A 19953-nucleotide genomic window follows, 5' to 3' on the forward strand; every position below is an offset into this window, starting at 1 on the left:
GCGCCATTGCAACACACGCGCTTCCATAACACAAACGTACCACACCAAACCGTGCATCTCACGCTCCAACGACACGAATGGTTAACAACAAAACTTTCTAAAAATACCCTAAGCAAACTAAAGACAATAAAAAGAAAGTTGTACAAAAATAGAAAGTTACACCAACCCTAAGTTTCACTCCATTTTTATAGTTGAAAAAAAATAAAAATAAAAAAAAAACATCTGAAGATAAATTGCAATCTAGTATCATTGAAACTGAGCTGAACAACACAACAAATATCATTGCTGTGTGTGTGTTATCTCTTTCTCATATTCTCTCTCTACACTTTCTCTCTCTAGGGTTTCAAGTATAAAAATGTTTCTATTGTCTTTCACAAATATAGTACTGACCTAAGAAAAGAAGGATTTAAGAAGTGGTAAGTTAAAGAGGAAGATAGAGAAATTCTTAAAAAAATAAATAAATAAAGTGAAATATTATTTTTGTTTTTGAAGTTGAAAATGGGAAGAGGAAGAGTGGAATTGAAAAGGATAGAGAATAAGATAAACAGACAAGTAACATTTGCAAAGAGAAGAAATGGACTTCTTAAGAAAGCTTATGAATTATCTGTTCTTTGTGATGCTGAAGTTGCTCTTATTATCTTCTCCAATAGAGGCAAGCTTTATGAGTTTTGTAGCAGTCCTAGGTATGTTTCTGATTCTTATTTTTGTGTTTTCTTTTATAATTTTATAATTTTTTAATATATATTTTTTTGTGGAATCATAAACATGTATGTATGTATAACTAATTGACTGAGTTTCTTTGATTTTTTATTTTTTTTTGGTTTGTTGATTGATTTATTAGATATATTTTATTTGAAGCTTGATTCTACTTGGATTTGTTGGTTTAAGAAATTATTATTTTGGATTTCTTTCTCTGTAATTTATTTTAATTTTCTGTGTTGGTATTATTTGAGTTTAATGGATTCATGAGATCTGAAGTTATAGTACATGATCTGGTAAATATTGGATGTGTTATTATTATTTTTTATTTTTATTTTTATAAAAATACTTGTGTTTTTCATATCTTTGTTTTGAGAAAGTTGATCTGATTAAATTCATGTGATACTTTTCTTTCTTTCTTTTTTTTTTTTTCTTGAAGGATTTGTATTTTTGAGCTGATGATTTTTGTTTGTTTATTTTAGAATTTAATTTAATATTTGATTTACTTTCTAGAGATTTTTTTTTTAAAGTAACTGACAAGTTGTTACCAGCAGTACTAGATTTACATATATTCAAATAAATCAAGGACATGATGTTAGCATCCTGAGTTTAGTACCAATAAATAAATTTCTCAATTTTTTTTTAAGGGAATAAACAAATTTCTCTTTGTTTACTCTAAAATTAACAAATATCTTTGCATTTAGATAGGACTTAAGGATGATTAATTTCATTGATAAAGTGATTTCTGTGTTAGAAACTCCAAAATTGGAGCCTAATATTTGTATTTCTATATCTCTAATTTCTGTTTGGAATTTTTCATGCCAAAGTTATTTTTTTCTCTTCAATTTATCACCTAATATGCTACCTCTTTACCCCCCCGGCCTCCCTTTTGTTTTCAATGAAATTTCTAAATATTTCTGATGAGATCTCTTACAAATTTCAATTGTCACTTATTATTATTATTAATTAATATCAAAGTACTATAGTAAGTTCATTTACTAATGTTCATGTACATGATGTGTTATATGATGCATTCATTTAATGACAATGAAATCAAACAAGTCTAAGAAACCTATATGGTAGTTTTCAGTCATATATTCCTTACTTTTTGTTCTTTTTCCTGTTATGATACTCATTCTGTCATATTGAAGGAAAAGACATTAAAGCATGACTTGATGTTCAAAGTACTCACACATATATGTGCTGAATTGGGATATATTTAATGGATCATATATATAGTATTAGACAATAATATACAACATTTTACTTTTTAATTTGTTAGAGCTAAAATGAAAAAGGGAAAAAAGAAAAAAAAGAAATGGCCTCACAACATGGAATTTAACCGTAGAAAAAAAATTTGTCAATGGGAGAACAAATTCAAAAATGTATTAAAAGATAGTATAACCATGCTCCTAAATGTAGGGATATATATTGGACCAACATGATGTATTTGTTTAATTTGCAATCAAGAAATTAAGGATTTACTCATTGTTATCACTTGTATTTGAGCCTCATTATCTTAATTTTATTTATATATTTGAGTTTGTTAAACACAAAAGCTATTCATTGTTTTATTTATAAGTGCTTAAATAATTACATTCTTAACATTTCCTTGTGCTTTGGATCTATGAATATTATTTTAGTTGTATGAAATTGTTATTCATGAATTGATTGGTTGTTCCTTTGTTTTCCTTGAATCAGCATGCTCAAAACGCTTGATAGGTACCAAAAGTGCAGCTATGGTGCAGTAGAAGTTAACAAACCTGCCAAAGAGCTTGAGGTATATAAAGCTATTGCTTTAATTTGTTTAATACACATGATTATAGCATTTTTCTCTATTCAAATAAACAACTTAATTAATCATTTATAGCCTAAGTGTTTATCTTATTCTCCATTCGTCCCTAATTATAAGGCAATTTGAAGAAAATTTGTGTCCCTAAATATAAACCTCTATGCAACTTACCATTGTAAAAATTTGCTATGTGCATTTTTTTTTTACAAACATAACCCTTTATACTACCAATTGATCTTGGAAAATGAAAAGTTAAAGTTAGACATTAGTATACAGAGGGTATTTTAGGAAGATCCACACACAAAATGAACACATGAAATACACTAATAATTTTTCTTAATATATGTGAAAAAATTCAGAGGTCCTTATAAAAAGGGATGGAGGAAGCAAGTGATTATGTTTAATCTATTTTTATAACAAAAGATAAAATAAAGTTAAAATTGTTTTCGTATTAACTATAATTTGTTATCATAAGCTAACAACATTTTATGGAAATGTCATAAACTTTACAAGTGCGTCTAAACAACCTCACAAATACTTTTGTCAATAAATAAACTTAAATAAGTCATTCCACATATTTTTTTCAACATCTCTTGAAAATTTCACTCAAGAAAAGTGTTATAAACTGCTATATAACATTGAAAATAGGCATATAGTTTACTGACAAACTCTATCCCATATAAGTTATGTCCTTTTATTATATTTTTTGTTAAAGTAATTTTGTTATTTCTTATTTGTTACTTGCTTTCTAATTAGCAGAGCAGTTACCGTGAGTACTTGAAGCTGAAAGCAAGATTTGAATCTCTTCAAAGGACTCAAAGGTAAATATATTAACATGTGTGAGTGTAAATGTTCAAACTATATCATATATTTTTTTGAAGTGTTTCATTAAGACTATGGCATTTTGTTCCTTAATTGCAGAAACCTTCTTGGTGAAGACTTAGGTCCATTAGGTACCAAAGATCTTGAGCAGCTTGAACGCCAACTTGATTCTTCTCTCAAGCAAGTCAGATCCACCAAGGTATAAAAATCCGTCTTTAATTACGTCGTTAATTGTTAGAGACGTCAAATTTAGTAACCAAATTTATGTTTCCGTCTCTAATTTTCGTCATATCAACGCTTTTTAGTGGTGTTTGTAAGTATTTAAGATGCATAAAGAAATCTTATAAACCTAAACTTTCAACTTTAATTAATGTCTTACTGCTCAATTAGTAAAGTATAGTTTCTTGAATAAAATATTTCATAAAACCCTAAGTTACAGTAAAATGTGAAATGCTTAACTATGTTAGTGACATAGTTTTGATCTTGAAAATGGTTAATATATCTGAAAACAAATCCTAATATCTCCTAGTCTGAAGTTTCCTTATGAATAGCTTATTATTACTTTTGAAAGTAAATCACTAAATTGGTCTCTGTCTTTGTAATTCGGTTTCAAATTAGTCTCTAACTCTATTAATATTTCAAACTAGTCTATATCTTTGTTAAAAGTTTCTCATTTAGGTCCCTCGTCATGTGATAAAAACATAAAAAAGACCTAATTGAGAAACTTTTGACAAATACAGAGACTAATTTAAAATATTAATAGAGTCAGGGACTAATATGAGAATGACCTACAAAGACAGAGACCAATTTAGTGGTTTGTTTTTACTTCTTTTGATATCTAACATTATATGGAACATCAATTTGCAGACTCAATTCATGCTGGACCAATTAGCTGATCTTCAAAATAAGGTACATGGTGTTTGCATTACTACATAATAAAGCAACTTTAAATGTTCCTAACACATATAATCCATTTTTGTGTACATAGGAGCATATGTTGGTAGAAGCAAACAGATCTTTGTCTATGAAGGTAACATTCATCCATCATCCATGCCACTATTGTTCTTATGCATGGTTCTATTTCATAATATGATTGTGTACTTGTCTAAAGTACTTGGAACATTTAAAATACTATTGTGAATTCTTTTTGAAAAGGATAAATACTATTATGAATTGATTAATGTACCTTAAGACTAAAGTAACCTACTCTTACAATATAAGGACTATAATACTGATTTATGCCTATTCATTCATTCACATTAATAAGTCCTTGTGCTGATGATTTCATTAATTACTATTTTGTTTAAAGCTGGAAGAAATCAATATCAATTCCAGAAACCAGTATAGGCAAACATGGGAAGTTGGTGATCAAAGTATGGCATATGGTAATCAAAATGCTCATTCACAAAGCTTCTTTCAGCCTTTGGAGTGCAATCCAACATTGCAGATAGGGTAATAATCTATAAACCATTTTATTTTCTGTTGTTGCTAAAGCTGATTTGAATTAGGTTTAATTACTCTCTAGGTCCTAAACTATTTTAAATTTTTTAAATAGGTCACTGAATTAAAAAAAAAAATTGTTGCTGGACCCCTAAATTTGTTATTGATTTGTAATTAGGTTCTTAAACTAATTTTTTTTTTTAATTGAGTCTCTAAATTTTTAAATAATTTGTAACTATGTCGTTGAACTTACAGACACAAACTCAAATTATTTAAAATTTTAAGGACCTACTTATAGTGCATGTTTGGAATCACAATAAGAACGACAAAATGACATTGTGATATTGTTGAAACTCTCGAGTGTAATTTTTGTCAAAATCACAGTGACTCACCGTGATTTTGGCTAACTCATCGGAAAATCAAACATGCACTAAAAAAATCTGAAATAGTTCAGATACCTATAAAATATATTGAATCTATAAATTATTAAATTCTAAGCCATTGTTCCTTGATACAGGACTGATTACAGGTACAGTCCTCCAGTAGCATCAGATCAGCTAACTGCAACAACTCAAGCTCAACAAGTTAATGGATTTATTCCTGGATGGATGCTTTGAGCTAAGCTCATTATTTCTCTATTTTCATAAAAGCCAAAGACAGAAAAAATGCCTTTTGGTTTTGACATTGTTGTAAATGCTGCATGTGCTTATTTCTTGTTAACTTGTTTTGCTATAAAAACAGCAGTGACTGAATTAAAACTATTTAAACTTTTAGCCATAGACATATATGGCATATATCAAGGTTTTTAGTATTTTGAATATCTTTGATGTTAGTTTCATTTTTCTATTGTATCACTTGCTAATCTATCTGCTCTATATGCATTGTTTTTAAGCATCAATTTCAATTTTATTTCTAGAGGATTGGACCATAAGAAAGAAAAGAAACTCTTAAGGTAAATTTGGTTAGACTTAGTAAAGTTTTTTATGCACTGTGTTTACTATTCTTCACTTAAAATAGAGTACAAGTGTCTCATATTTTAAGGACTTTGAAAGAAATTAATTGTCTCTTTGATAAAATAATTGTATTTTTGTGATAGGAATATTTGGAAGTTTTAGAATATGTTTGAAACTAGCACTTTTAAAGGCTTTGAGACATGAATATTGAACCCTTCTACTGAAAAGTGACATCCCTTATATTGTAATGTTGATATGAAATGGTCATTTTTATTTTGATACTAAAATTTTACCAGCAACAAAGTTGAGGGTTCTTTTCATTCTTACTATTACGAGCAAGGGCTAGTAATATAAATTAAATACAGTATCTGCATGGACACATGCCAAATAATATCTTAGAGTTAGACGGGTCTCTTTATTGGATTCATGCCCCTTAAGGTTGACTTAATTGGCTTAGGAAAAATATTATGCATATGTGAATGTTAGCAAAACCTCTTTAGTCGATGATTTGTAGGTATCCATGTTAGCACTCGTTGAATCTTGAGAATTTTCCCGACTTTGGTGAACCTCCGGAGCTAAATTCACCTACGCTATTAGATAGAGGGAAAAAAAAAATGAGTAGTTGATCCCTAAACTCCCCAATATAGTGGATGTGAAAGAAAAAGAAAATATGTTCCACATGCGAGTCAATATAGTGGATGTGAATAAAAATCGTAACCCAAACACACTGATGGCAATGATAAGATACATACGATTGGAATAAGAGAGTTGAATGAAGTTATTGAATAAAGATATGATAAACTCTTATTTTATTATGTATTTGATTGAGGAATATTATAAACTAGATTAATATTTTTACCCCACCAATATGTACCAGATATTCAGATAATATGTTGATGGGATGTAAATCATAAAAATCCGAGTAAAAATCCTGTAAATTTAAGTGAGGGAGCGAGCATTGCAACTCGAAAGGAGAGAATATGATCTTTTCGGAGTCCCGCGACTCACAAGAGTCGACAAATCGACTCACTAGAGTTGACAAATTATAGTATGGTCATTACATGTAAAAAACATGAAGGGTCAAACATAGGTGTAATAATTAGTGTAACTATTTGGTGTAATTTGATCTTTTATATATACATACATGACTTTTCTTCAAAATGAATTGCAGAACTCATGAGACTTGGAAAACACCAAAACTTACAATAAACAACAAAGCAATAATAGTACCATGGTGCTGCATTGACAAAGTTTCCATCTAAATCACTTTTTTTTTCTTTCCCTTAAGAGTTTCAGACAAGGGGATATGTTTCAATCTGAAAAACACAAGTGCATTGAGATTGAACTCACAACAATTAAGAAAAACTTATACATATACAAACACTTCATCTTTCATTATTCACAATGTCTATACTTTTATATCCTTCCTTTCCTCTGTTGCTTCCTTTATGCACCACCCAAATCAATCAAGTGTAAGTCGTTTCATCGAAATCCATTTCCTATAAAGAAAAATATACACATATGTAGCCAAATACATAACCAATTTATCATTCATTAAAATCCAACTAAATCAATCAGGAATACATTGCCAACAACAATATATACATCATAGAAAGGATCAAATTACATCGGTATAACATTTGGATTGTGTTACATTGCTCAATAACTTTCTACCACATACATATTTTATATAACTCACCGTTTGATTGAAAATTTAAATCATATAAATCATCTCTGTAAATTTTTATATACAAGTACAATTCTTTGATATGTCATTGAGACACATCAAGATTAAAGTCATTTAATAAAAACACTTAAAACGTTAAGAAAATTATTAGAAGAAAAAATGATAGTATATACATATCTGTACTGTGCTTTTTTGTAAACTACTAAGATTAATGTTTTGTTTGTTCGGCATTTACAAGTCAAGAAAAATTAATTTTTGAACTGTTCTTAATAGAAGGTGTAGTTCTATCTTGATGTATGCTACCAAACAAATTTTATGGATTTCACTGCAAGCATATTTGGTTAAAGATGTGAGAAAATAATATATTACCTTCCCACAAACTGGACAGTTGTCACTTCTCTCCATCCACTCGTAGATGCAACCAAGGTGAAAATGATGAGAGCATTTTGTCATTATCTTTGGATTCTCTTTAGTGTACTCTGCAAGCATAAACAATTGTCAAAACATAGAACTTACCAAGATGCCAATATTTTATTCAGGCTACGCGGAACGGGTCAAAAAGATATGGTTGTTTCCAGGCCTGATTTTTATAGTCCAGTCCGTGCTAAAATACGGGCTTATCAGGCTAGGCCAGTGACACCTCTAGGGTTTACCAGTACCATCAGCAACCCAATGAATCGCAAAACTGAATAGTGTTTTACAAGGATTACTGCTCAGAAGTTACAAATTGGCCTCCTCAAAAAGACAAGTTACATTCTGACTTCTAAAACAACGCTGCTTCAACGTTAGCATATTATTTATATTTTTACCTTCAAGATCAACTAATGAAACCATTCCACAAACAAAGTTGATGCAATTGAAATATACAATTTTATTTTTTCTTCTTAACAATTTAAGGCACAAGAGGCACACATTTCAAGGTAAAAAGAAATATGATGCAGAATGGTGGCTCAAAAGATCATCAACTTCCTGCAGTAAGCATATCAGATCAATTTAAGTCCTTTAAGGCTGGAATAATTCTCACCTCTTGAGCTAGCTTTTGGGGCTTAGTTAGGTCTAAAGCCTAAAAATCTTCATATAGTAGAGTTTATCATTGATCCGTTATTGGGCTACCCATATTTATTTGTACATGCTCTACATGTTCAGTCCTGACTCCTGAGCATGGGGTGTTTTATGATATCTGTTATTTAGTCACCCACATTCGTTCACGCTTCAAACATTTAATCCTAAGCATGAGGGGTGTGTTCAGAGTCCCAATTATAGATATCGCCTAAGGCATCCATAAAATTGAGACAATCCTAACCTAACAAGCCAATTTAATATGGTTCCATTAGGCCCTAGCTCAGATTTTTAAGAGTTTCCATTCAAGTAACAAGAAAATATGATGCACAATATAGGCTCAAAAGATCATCAACTTCCCGGAGTAAGTATATCAAATTAAAGTTTTAGTACAGGCTTGAGGAATTCTCACCTCTTGAGCTAGATTCTAGGGCTTAGTTTAAGCCTAAATCGTCAGATAGTATTAGAGCCATATCGTAGATATGTTAGGGTTACCCATATTTGTCCGTGCGCTAGATGTCCACTCATGGAAGGTGTTTTAAAATCTCTATTACTCAGACCCTCACATTTGTCCACCATGGTTGTCAGAATCGAGAGTCAACTTGTTGGAGCATACAATCTGTGTTACGATCCCGCAATTTATGATCTTGTGACCCCTTCCCGATCTCGGGTAGGATCTCGATTCTGACTATCTTGGTCCATGCTTCAGACGTCTGGTATTAAGCATGAAGGGGTCTGTTGAGAGTCTCAATCAATTAGAGTATTGCCTAAGAGGTAATCATAAAACTCAGACAATCCTAACCTTACAAGTCAATTTTATTTGGTTCACTTGGGCCCTACCCCAAATTTTAAGAGTTGTCTTTCAGGCTTAAAAGAATATTTCACTACATAAGCAGAGTTATAAGACCCCTACATGACACTGAATGCAAATAGATAAAAAGCTGAAAAGAAAATAAACTAAATGATGCGGTGGGAACAAAGTTACGGTGTTATTAGAGAGTTGGTGTAAAACCTATTGTGGAAAAGATGGTATGGTCTTTTCTTAGACGGTTTGAACATGTCACATGTGCAGTAACGACAGAGAAGCCCGGGAAGAAAAGTAGATAAGAATGGTAGTGAAAAAGTTGGAACTAGAAAATACCTAACAAAAACTGTAGACTAAACGACTAAGAAGGATTTAGATTTAAATGGCTTGATTATCTACATGATTTAAGATAAAAATTACCAAGTCATTTAGCAAAAAAATTTATACTCCACCTAATGGAAGGGAAGATTGTATTGTTCTTTTTGTTGATGCCAAGATCTTTCACTGACTATCTAGCATTAACACTTCAGAACAAAACCTGGTCCAGTGTCCAAAACTAACACGACACAGACCACATGTGGTTACATTTAATCACTTCCATTTTATCATATTATTACTGGTGTCTATGCGTCAATGTTCGTGTATGTACCTGTGCTTCATAAATCACTGAGCATCATATAGTACCAAACCATGCTGATTTAAGTCCCAGTATCAAAGGGTCTTCTAATGAAAAACTGAGATTATTAAAGAAAATGTATAAATCTACCTTCAAGACAAGTTGGACAAATATCCTCGTCTTCCGAGGATGCATAAATGAGTCCAACTCCAGTTGTATATTTTGCTGATGAAAGTTTTAATGCGGACTTAGAACGGTATATCTTTGATTCATCTTCACAGGCACATTCATTCCATTTCTCTGATGAATGTAAAGGTTCTGGATCCACATCTGTGTCACTTCTTAGAGGTTCAGTTTCGTCATTTGAATGGCTTGAACTTTTCTCACGCCTTGAAACTAGTCCATCACGTTGCGAGCGGAAAAACCGTGGCTCTGCATCATAAGGTAAAGGCCTTGGAGGAGAACGGTACATGTCAGATAGAGAATTATCAAGTGATGCCGCAGAAGTCATGGACGCTGTCCCCTGAAGAGATGAAGGAACTGAATGTGCTTCCCCTCTACGAAATATTGATGCATACTGAAATTTGAGATAGGAAAATGGTTATAATTTTATCAAAAACTACAGCTCTGATTCACATAATCATGAAAAACGGATTTTGGTAAAAAATATTCATTAGGTAGCTGTCCATCAAGAAACATAGATTCACAGATGCAGAGTACTTTTCCTAGGCCTAATAATAGGTTAGTACATGCAATGTTGTTAATCGTGGATCAGGGAAAATAGTGGTTTGTTCACATTCCGCCTTGCCACAGTGCAATACCGCCGCTATTTGACAACACTTTGTAACAAATAGCATATTGGCATAAAAAAAATAGCCATTTATTCAAATTCCGCTATACTATAGCGCTGCTACAGCCATTATTTGACAACAGAGTACAAACTGATCCGAGATGTTTTTCTTTTGTGGGCTTGTTAGGACAAAATAGCAAACACTTGACTGTGTAAGCTTCACATGATAAAATTATTCACAAAACTAAGTTAGACATATTTTTATTTTAAGAGTCACTTCTAACATTGATAGCACTCAAGATTTTTACACTAGTACATACATGCAACACATCACCATTTGAAAAGTTTTGAGATTAGGACACATTTCAAGACTAGTGGTATGCACTATACAAAACTAGAACACTAAAGAGATGATGACATCAAAAACTCCAAATGTAAATTTTCAAATTATCTATCCATTAACAAAGGAACAGTGGAGAAAATGAAAGTGTTCTCCAATGCTACCAAAAGCCAGATGTGCAATGAACGCAAATATCGGCACATCAAATGTTTGGGCAATGTCGCTATAGTCCCCAAATTAATTAAAATTCAAAATTACAAAAACATATTAAATCTCTCTAGGTAATTAGTTTGGTCCTCGAATGTATTTTTCGTTAGTTAGTTAGTTTAGTCCTCGAATGTGTCCTCCGTTATCAGTTTGATTTGATCCATCAAATTACTAACAAAAGATACACTCAAAGATGTTTTTTTTTCTTTTTTCGATACAATCAAGGACTACATCTACATTGCCTCACACATTTAGTGATCAATATGACTATTTAGTATTTACTCTTCAAATTATGAAGAAGACAGAGCATTGACCTTCAATGAAGTAAACAAAACAAGGGAGAGAATGGAAAGAGGTTGTAGATACATACCACATTCAAAAGATTCTGAACCAAGCAACTTAGACACGGGCAATTCCTATACACAGGACTATTTGGATTTACATAATCTTCATAATCATCAAAGCTCAAACAACAACACACAGAACCCATTCTTCCAACTAGCTTCTGATTTCTCCCACTCTTTAACTGATCAATGAAAACTAGATGGTGCTACATGCATGTTTTGAGAAAAATAGTCTCCAACAGCACCACACCAACTATGTTTTCAGAAGTTTCACTGCATCCATAAAATAGTACCATCCCTCATTTGTAATATGGATCAAAGCACTGTTGCTCTTGTTCACCTGCAAAATAAAATCAAAATAGCATTACAGAAAAACAACATCATTATTGAAAAGCATGAGAAAGTTGTAGAATATACCATTCATACAATTATTTGACAAATTAAAATAACTATGCTGGAATTAGCAAGATAATAAGTTCCTCTATATATTTAATGCACAAAAATGTGTATGTGTGTATTCATCATAACAATTAGTTAAAAATGAGAACATAAACTTTGGTGCCACATAAACATAAGTATTTTATAATCAAACTAATATCACTTGTTTATTAGCTTGGTTGCCACATATCTGAGCAATGCAACAAATGTTCATTATTCAAACCAACTATGACAGATTTTAGAAGGATATAAAATCAGAACTATGACACAAGATCAGTACAAAACACATGATATGAATAAGATATAACATAAAATGACTAATATAAAATCGATTTAATCCATATACATTGTCACTGTAAAGATTTTTTACACCGTCAATAAATCATGTTTGACTTTATATCCGTACACACAATTAGTTGTGATTTGCTGACAATATAAAACTTTGAAGCTTAAATTTTTTTTACACCTAAGTGTATTAAAATTAGATTATTACTATAAAATTAAAAATTTAATATGAAAATTTGATTTAATTTAATTATTCAAAGGGTATAGTTTTTTAATCTTTTAAACAAACACCGACAGTATCATGTGCTCAGTCGATAAACTCCAAATTTTGGAAAATTTGATTCTTTTCTTCACATAAAAGCTATGTCATTGTATCAACCAACATCATCATAGTACAAAGCTTCAAAATATTACATAAATTACAAAATAAAAATAATGAATATAAAATCATATCAGAAACAAACTTTTAAATTGGCAAAAACAAAGTGACCCATTTCAGATTTTCATATCAATCAGCAATTAAAAGGGTCAAAATGAAATTTTGAAGCTGAAAATTCAGGTGGGTCTGATGAGAAAATTATAAAAATTGAATTTTTAATTAAAAAAAAGTGTAAGATAGAGAAAGATTGAAGAGATGAACCTGCGTGTGAGAAATTGAGGAGAGTAGATAGATGATTGGAGAATGAAATTGCAAAGGAAAAGGAGTTGAAAAATTTGGATTTTTGCGGCGATTATTGCTATGAAACTGCGAAAATGAAGCTATCTCTTGTTCTTCTCTTTCTTTCCCTTTTGCTTTGGTTTGGTGAGTGAAAGTGGACTGTTATTTTATTTTATTTTATTTTATTTTATTTTAATGATCTTTTTTCATTTTCTATTTAGACTATTATATTTTCCACCCTCTTTCTAGTGTGTGCCCAATTTTTTTCTCCAAAAATACATTTAGTTCGGATTATATAATCTGAATTACTTCTGGATTATATAATCTAGAAATTTTCGTGTATTTTGGAGCTTGAAGCATCCTGAAAGATCTTGATGCTAAAGTGCATTGGATGTGTTCGAATCATATAATCGGGACTGGCTTTTGACACATTCCAGATTATATAATCCAAAATGTGTCAATAACCTTGGAAAAAGTCAACATTTGAGGTAAAAAAATGATGTTTCCGGATTACACAAAGGCAAAAGTGATCAGTTTTAGCTGAAACATGCATGTTTTGGTGTATTTAGGTTGCATCTAAAGACATACCATGCATTGACCATATTCATAACAGAAAAATTAATTCAAAACAACAATTAAGACACAACATAATTTTCAAACATTTGGATAATTTTTAGTGATGTAACATTTGGATAATTTTATTTTTATGTTTGATTAATGTTATGTTTGAAAATTATTATTTTTTACTTCAATTTTTTTTTCAAACGTAACATTAATCAAACATAAAAATAAAATTATCCAAATGTTACATCACTAAAAATTATCCAAATTATTCAAACATAACATAATTAAAAATTACAATCATCCAATGACTACACCCCTGCCACCTGCCACCAGGGGCGGAGCCACACACAAGGTTGTGTGGGCTCCTGCCTGCACTGAATTTTCAATTTTTTTTTAATACTATTGATAGTTTTAATCTAATAAACAATTATGATAGATGTTAATAGATTTAATCTAATAAAAAATTATGATAAATGTTAATGATGGATTATCATCGACCTAAAAAATGAGTATTATTTCTTTGTATGCAACTGATTTAATCTCCTATATGAATGTGCATCAGTTGAAGACATTGCTAGAGCTTAAAAAATTTATCGATGTTGCGGACCCTTTCAATTTTCATGGAGTTTTTTTTTCTTCTTCTTAATTTTCATGGAGTTTTATTTGTTGTTGCAATAAATTGTGTATACGGTGGTAGTAGACAACTGTATTGAATGAACTACAAATTAGAAAGCATGATAAGAAATTGAAATTCATGGAAGAAAATGAAGAAAAAGTGGGAAGTGCTTTTTTGGTACAAAGAGAGAGATTTCCTAAAAAGAGAGAGATGTGTTACTTATTCAATATTTTTAAAATATGGCAAATCATAAAGAACAATTGTGATGTATATATTCGGCTTTAAAAAATGAAATGTAATATATATTAAATACTACAAATTATATATATGATGCCCCCACTATTCAAATTTTCTGGCTCCGCCACTGCCTGCCACCCTCAACATTATGCCTACGGCGATAAACCTTCCCACCATTAACCTGTCTCAAGACTTCCTCCAAATGTTGTCATGCCTCAGACCCTTGCGGCACCACACCACTGGACATAACAGAATATACATGGTCTTTGATACGGTCCAACCTTTCGCCCATCTCTAAGAACCCATGCTCTTCATCCTCCTCAGCAACAATCTCATCAAGGGCCTCCTACTTTGGTGGCCTCGACACAAGAACCTCCTGATTTGAAAGAATCATGTGTGGATGAGAGACAAGATAAAATCATCAGATGTATCCCTCTTCCACCTCCACACACGGTGACCTAACTGCTGAGGTGTTAGCGCATGATCAAGATAATGCTGAAAGCCGTAGGTGATATCCACTAAGGTCTCCTGGGGAGGTGCACTCTCATGTGGATGTATGGGGACGGTCTGCCAGTACCCAAACTGACAAAGAACCCGATCCAGCGGATATATGACCTTGCGGTTACCTATCTAAGCCATTCGGAGCAAAGGCTGACCCGCTCAAACGGACATGTCTGACGGTGTTCTCCATATGGTCCCATGACAACGCCCGCCAGATCCAGCTAATCCAGGTGCCTCTGTACTCGTGGTGCAAATAGCATGGCGCGTGGATGCTGATGTTCCCGATATCCACCCCACACATCCTTGTTGCCTATGTTGCCCATACCCCTGAAATACTGATACACCCAAGTCTGCAACAAAGACAACCATATATAAATATACAAACAATCAACACTTACGAATGAAAAAACAAACATAATTATTTATTTATATTTGCCACAAAATCATGTATCCGCCCAAATGCTTGGTGTTCCAATAGGAAACATTGTTAAGCTCCCTATACAAGTGTGATAGTGCAGCAGCTCCCCATGAAAAACCAGCAACAACCTCTAGGTCTCTAAAGTACCTCAGATAAACAGCATCCACATATTGGGCGCTCTTGTATGTGAAGAGTGTGATCTCCACCAAGCATGATACCTCGTTAGCAGAGTAGTGTCGTGTAGGCCACCAGGATAGTCATCAAGAGACTTAAGGTCTGGCTCCGGCACACGCTTCCCCTTCTATCGTCGTGCTGCTGCTGGCCATCGTCCACATCCTCCTCAGCCTCAGCATCACCCACATCCTCCACCTGATGATCCACGTCCATTTGATCGTACTTTAGGTCAGGTTGAGGCTCGTCGTCAGCATTAACACACCTTCTGCCGACGCTCTCGACACTCTCTCTTAACGGAAGCGTGCATAACCTCATTATCACCCCTTCTGCGATCAACATGATCCATACCTGTAACATGCATATTAGAGCAATCAACATAAAAAGCACAACACAACACAACACAGGAAAACAAATAACACAGATGTAATTCAGATTTTATAATCTGAACTGCAACAATGTAGTTTGGAATATGAAATTCGAACAGCTTCAGTGCACAGGAAAAAAAATCGACCAAATTAACCTTCATGCATAAGAAATCAGTACTAACCTTCAATTTGATGTTTGTTAAAGCTTCGAATGCGGTGGTTTTGAGCAAAAAAACTCCAAGTTTGGACAAATCTGTATAGTTCAGATTTTGGGATAAGGGAGAGAGAGAGAGAGAGAGAGAGAGAGAGAGAGAGAGAGAGAGAGAGAGAGAGAGAGAGAGAGAGAGAGAGAGAGTGAAAAGTTGAAACTGTGAAACTGTAAAATGGGAGGGGTGATTTTCCTTATATATATCAAAGCAGTTCAAATTACGTATTTCAAATTGCATTTCGTATTTTTCCGAATTACATAATCCGAAGGGCATTTTAGGAAATTACACAGTGCACATGAGTATGACATAGGGTGGGAAAAGTAATAGTTTTCTATTTATCATGAGTAAATCACAAATTCAATCTTGGAAATCTCAAGAGTTTGACTTTTACGGTTTTTTCTTTTTGTGTTAACCATCGATTTTTAGAACAATGTACTAATTTTCAAATTTAAGTGAGATAAATAAAATCTGATCAATAATTATTTCCATTAGAAATTGAATTTAAATATTTACATTTTCGAAACTTAAGAATAAACAAAAATAATCTTGATTTTGAATGGTATTGGGCAACTTGATATTAATTATAAGGGATAAATAACTTTTTCGTCCCTATAAATATATTAAAATTTGATTTTAGTCCCTGAAACATTAAATGAGATGTTTTCATCCTTACAAAAAAATTTGTTTTATTTTTGGTCGCTAATGGATATAATTTTGACATTTATTTTACATAATATGAATATATGAAGGTTGAATATAATAAACGAACATAATATGGATACAATTTGAACATAAAAGTGTTATAATTTTGACATTCACATGAACATAAAGGGGTCATTAAGGACTAAAAACTAATTTTTTTTTTTTTGTGATGATGAAAGCATGGAGTTTAATTTTTTAGGGACTAAAATCAAAATTGACTATATTTATAGGGACCAAAAACTTATTTCTAATTATAATACTAAAATAACAAGAGTACAACCAAAATGACTAAACCAAATTAAATTGACTATGAGTTGGGACATGCCCAACCACAATCTTAAAGATAAATAGGTGCCATCAATACACATACGAACGAGAAATGATATTCGTGAAAATATTTTGGGACAATTGTTTGAGAACTGACCTATACTCAAATTATATTCTTATTAATATATCTCTTCATTTTCATCTCTATATTGTTTTTGACCAATAAAAACATAGAAAAAGAAGGTTGTTATAAAAGTTGTCACAAATGATTATACAAATATCACTGCTCTATACAAATTTCAGAAGCCAAAAGTATACTAACAAACCAAACTCTTAATGCTAACATCCAAATTAAATCCTTCCAAATATGGCCAATAGTTAAGAATAATAAAAGACCCACAATCTTTAATTGCAATCCTCGAAAAATTTGTTGCTGGTGTTCACTCATTTTGACTATAGATGGTCTACGTAATAATCAATTCAAACACATGTTGATAAGTCATCTGCAAGGATGGGAGAATGTTGAATTTGGTGGTAGGCACATCAGACCTCTTACTCAAAATATGGTACACAAATTGAATCACTCTTTAACATTTCAGCAAATACATGAAGTGTAAACTTAAAGCATATTAAAAATAACAATTTGAACATAAGCAAAGAGGCAAAACAAAAAAAATCATAAAAACTCCAACACAATTATTAGATCTCAAACCAGAAAGTGGTGGAGTGACCAAAACAAAAAGTTTTTACAGTGGCTTTTTAATTAGGAGGGTGCTTGCCTCAATTTGAACATAAAAGTGTTATAATTTTGACATTCACATGAATATAAAGGGGTCATTAAGGACTAAAAACTAATATTTTTTTTTGTGATGATGAAAGCATGAAGTTTAATTTTTTAGGGACTAAAATCAAATTTGGCTATATTTATAGGGACGAAAAACTTATTTCTAATTATAATACTAAAATAACAAGAGTACAACCAAAATGACTGAATCAAATTAAATTGACTATGAGTTGGGACATGCCCAACCACAATCTTAAAGATAAATAGGTGCCATCAATACTCATACTAACGAGAAATGATATTCGTACAAATATTTTGGGACAATTGTTTGACAACTGACCTATACTCACATTATATTCTTATTAATATTTCTCTTCCTTTTCATCTCTATATTGTTTTTAACCAATAAAAACAGAGATTAAGAAGGTTGTTATAAAAGTTATCACAAATGATTATACAAATATCACTGCTCCATACAAATTTCAGAAGCCAAAAAGTATACTAACAAACCAAACTCTTAATTCTAACATCTAAACTAAATCCTTCCAAATATGGTCAATAGTTAAGAATAATAAAAGACCCACAATCTTTAATTGCAATCCTCAAAAAAATTGTTGCTGGTATTCGCTCATTTTGACTTTAGATGGTCTATGTAATAATCAATTCAAACACATGTTGACAAGTTATCTGCAAGGCTGGGAGAATGTTGAATTTGGTGGTAGGCACATCCGACCTCTTACTCAAAATATGGTATACAAATTGAATAACTTTTAACATTTCAGCAAATACATGAAGTGTAAACTTAAAGCATGTTAAAAATAACAATTGTAACATAAGCAAAGAGGCAAAACAAAAAAAATAAAAAAAACTTCAACACAATTATTAGATCTCAAACCAGAAAGTGGTGGAGTGACCAAAACAAAAAGTTTTTACATTGGCTTTTTAGGAGGGTGCTTGGAGATCTTTTTTACGACATGGTCGAAATCCTAGACCTTAGATTTAGAGGTGGTGGATGCCGATTCACCAGAAAGATACTTGCAAGAGTAAGGGTTGATGGTTGGGGGACATTTAGTGATTTGGTAACACAATATAAGGAGAAAAAAGAATGAAATCCAGGAGAAAATATGATGAAAACCAGGAGCAAAAAGCGATAAAAAAAACACAGCAAAAAGCGATAAAAACATGTTGGAGTGGATTGACCATACACTATACACACAGGCTTTGATGACATTGACGAAATCCTATCAGAGTGGTGTCCACACAGCCATGCGGTGCAAAGAACGTACTCCCAATTTAATTTTAATGATTAGTTTGACAATGAGTGATATAATTCACAAATTAATTTGTTGGTAAATGATAGTTTGAGTCATTATGAATGTTATATTGTTGGTGTCATTCAAAAAAATAAGAATTTATATTAGATTTGTTATATTGTTTGTGTTATTGAAAAATATAAGTATAATTTGTTACAATGGTAAAATGCAAAATATCAATATCTATATTTTATTCAAAATCAAAATAATTTTAAGCATAATCTAAATTTCACAAAAACTATTGTTTATAATTCTTACGCATTAGCGCAATAAAAAGATATAACCACTTCTTTTTTATATTTGCTTTAATATGGTTAGATTTTACATTACCTATAAATAAAAATTTCTTAAATTATAAAAAAAAAATACATTGGCTCTACTCGTAATAATTATATTAAAAATTATACACAAAATGATTAATGATTGATCCATTTAGTTGGTAGGAAAATTGTATTACATATACATATGTAATAAAATTAAAACTCCGAATTTTTCACTTATTCTTCCTCACCAATTAACCAACAGAGATGAATAATGGTGATATTGTCCGTTGCAAGCTTGAAGAATTATTGTTGGTCGATGAAGGAGCTGAATCATGCATGCATGGGGAACCAATTTCACTTTTTGATATGTCTTCAATTTTTTTTTTTTTACTTTTTGAATAATTGTGATGGAGGTATAATGACAGTCACTTTGTTTTTCCTTCAAAAAAAAAAAGTCACTTTGTTTTAATTAAGTTTAATTAAGTTAATATTGCTTGTTATTTTAGATTTTTCAATTTAGTAACACTCCTCCATGATAAATATAAATTTAAAAAAAGTCTCAGTCTACCTCAGGTGGACAAATGTGAAATGCATCGCTCAACGGT

The 19953-nt window shown here is 31.6% G+C and overlaps 2 protein-coding genes across 3 annotated transcripts; one reads left to right on the forward strand and one right to left on the reverse strand.

Moving 5' to 3' along the window:
- The first annotated feature begins 209 nt into the window (after positions 1-209).
- On the forward strand, positions 210-5573 carry LOC146912788 (K-box region and MADS-box transcription factor family protein). Of its 2 annotated transcripts, none has more exons than XM_085722276.1 (8): positions 210-683; positions 2401-2479; positions 3251-3312; positions 3413-3512; positions 4181-4222; positions 4302-4343; positions 4623-4765; positions 5271-5573. In XM_085722276.1, the coding sequence occupies exons 1-8, from the start codon at positions 499-501 to the stop codon at positions 5368-5370; spliced, it is 753 nt and encodes a 250-aa protein (XP_085578402.1). In that variant the 5' UTR covers positions 210-498; the 3' UTR covers positions 5371-5573. The 2 variants fall into 2 exon arrangements, with proteins under 2 accessions (XP_085578402.1, XP_085578401.1); XM_085722275.1 differs by having other exon boundaries at positions 261-683; positions 3248-3312.
- A 1197-nt stretch (positions 5574-6770) lies between these two features.
- Positions 6771-13081, reverse strand: LOC146912789 (E3 ubiquitin-protein ligase At3g02290-like). Its single transcript, XM_085722278.1, has 5 exons — positions 12918-13081; positions 11581-11894; positions 10024-10450; positions 7763-7872; positions 6771-7205 (listed from the first exon to the last, which is right to left on the reverse strand). Exons 2-5 carry the CDS (start codon positions 11698-11700, stop codon positions 7173-7175), a joined length of 690 nt encoding a protein of 229 aa, XP_085578404.1. The 5' UTR covers positions 11701-11894; positions 12918-13081; the 3' UTR covers positions 6771-7172.
- Between the last annotated feature and the right edge of the window lie 6872 nt (positions 13082-19953).

This window comes from Medicago sativa, chromosome 6 (genome assembly GCF_051527215.1).
Source record: "Medicago sativa cultivar Bolivia chromosome 6, Bolivia_mono, whole genome shotgun sequence".
Lineage (NCBI taxonomy): Eukaryota > Viridiplantae > Streptophyta > Magnoliopsida > Fabales > Fabaceae > Medicago > Medicago sativa.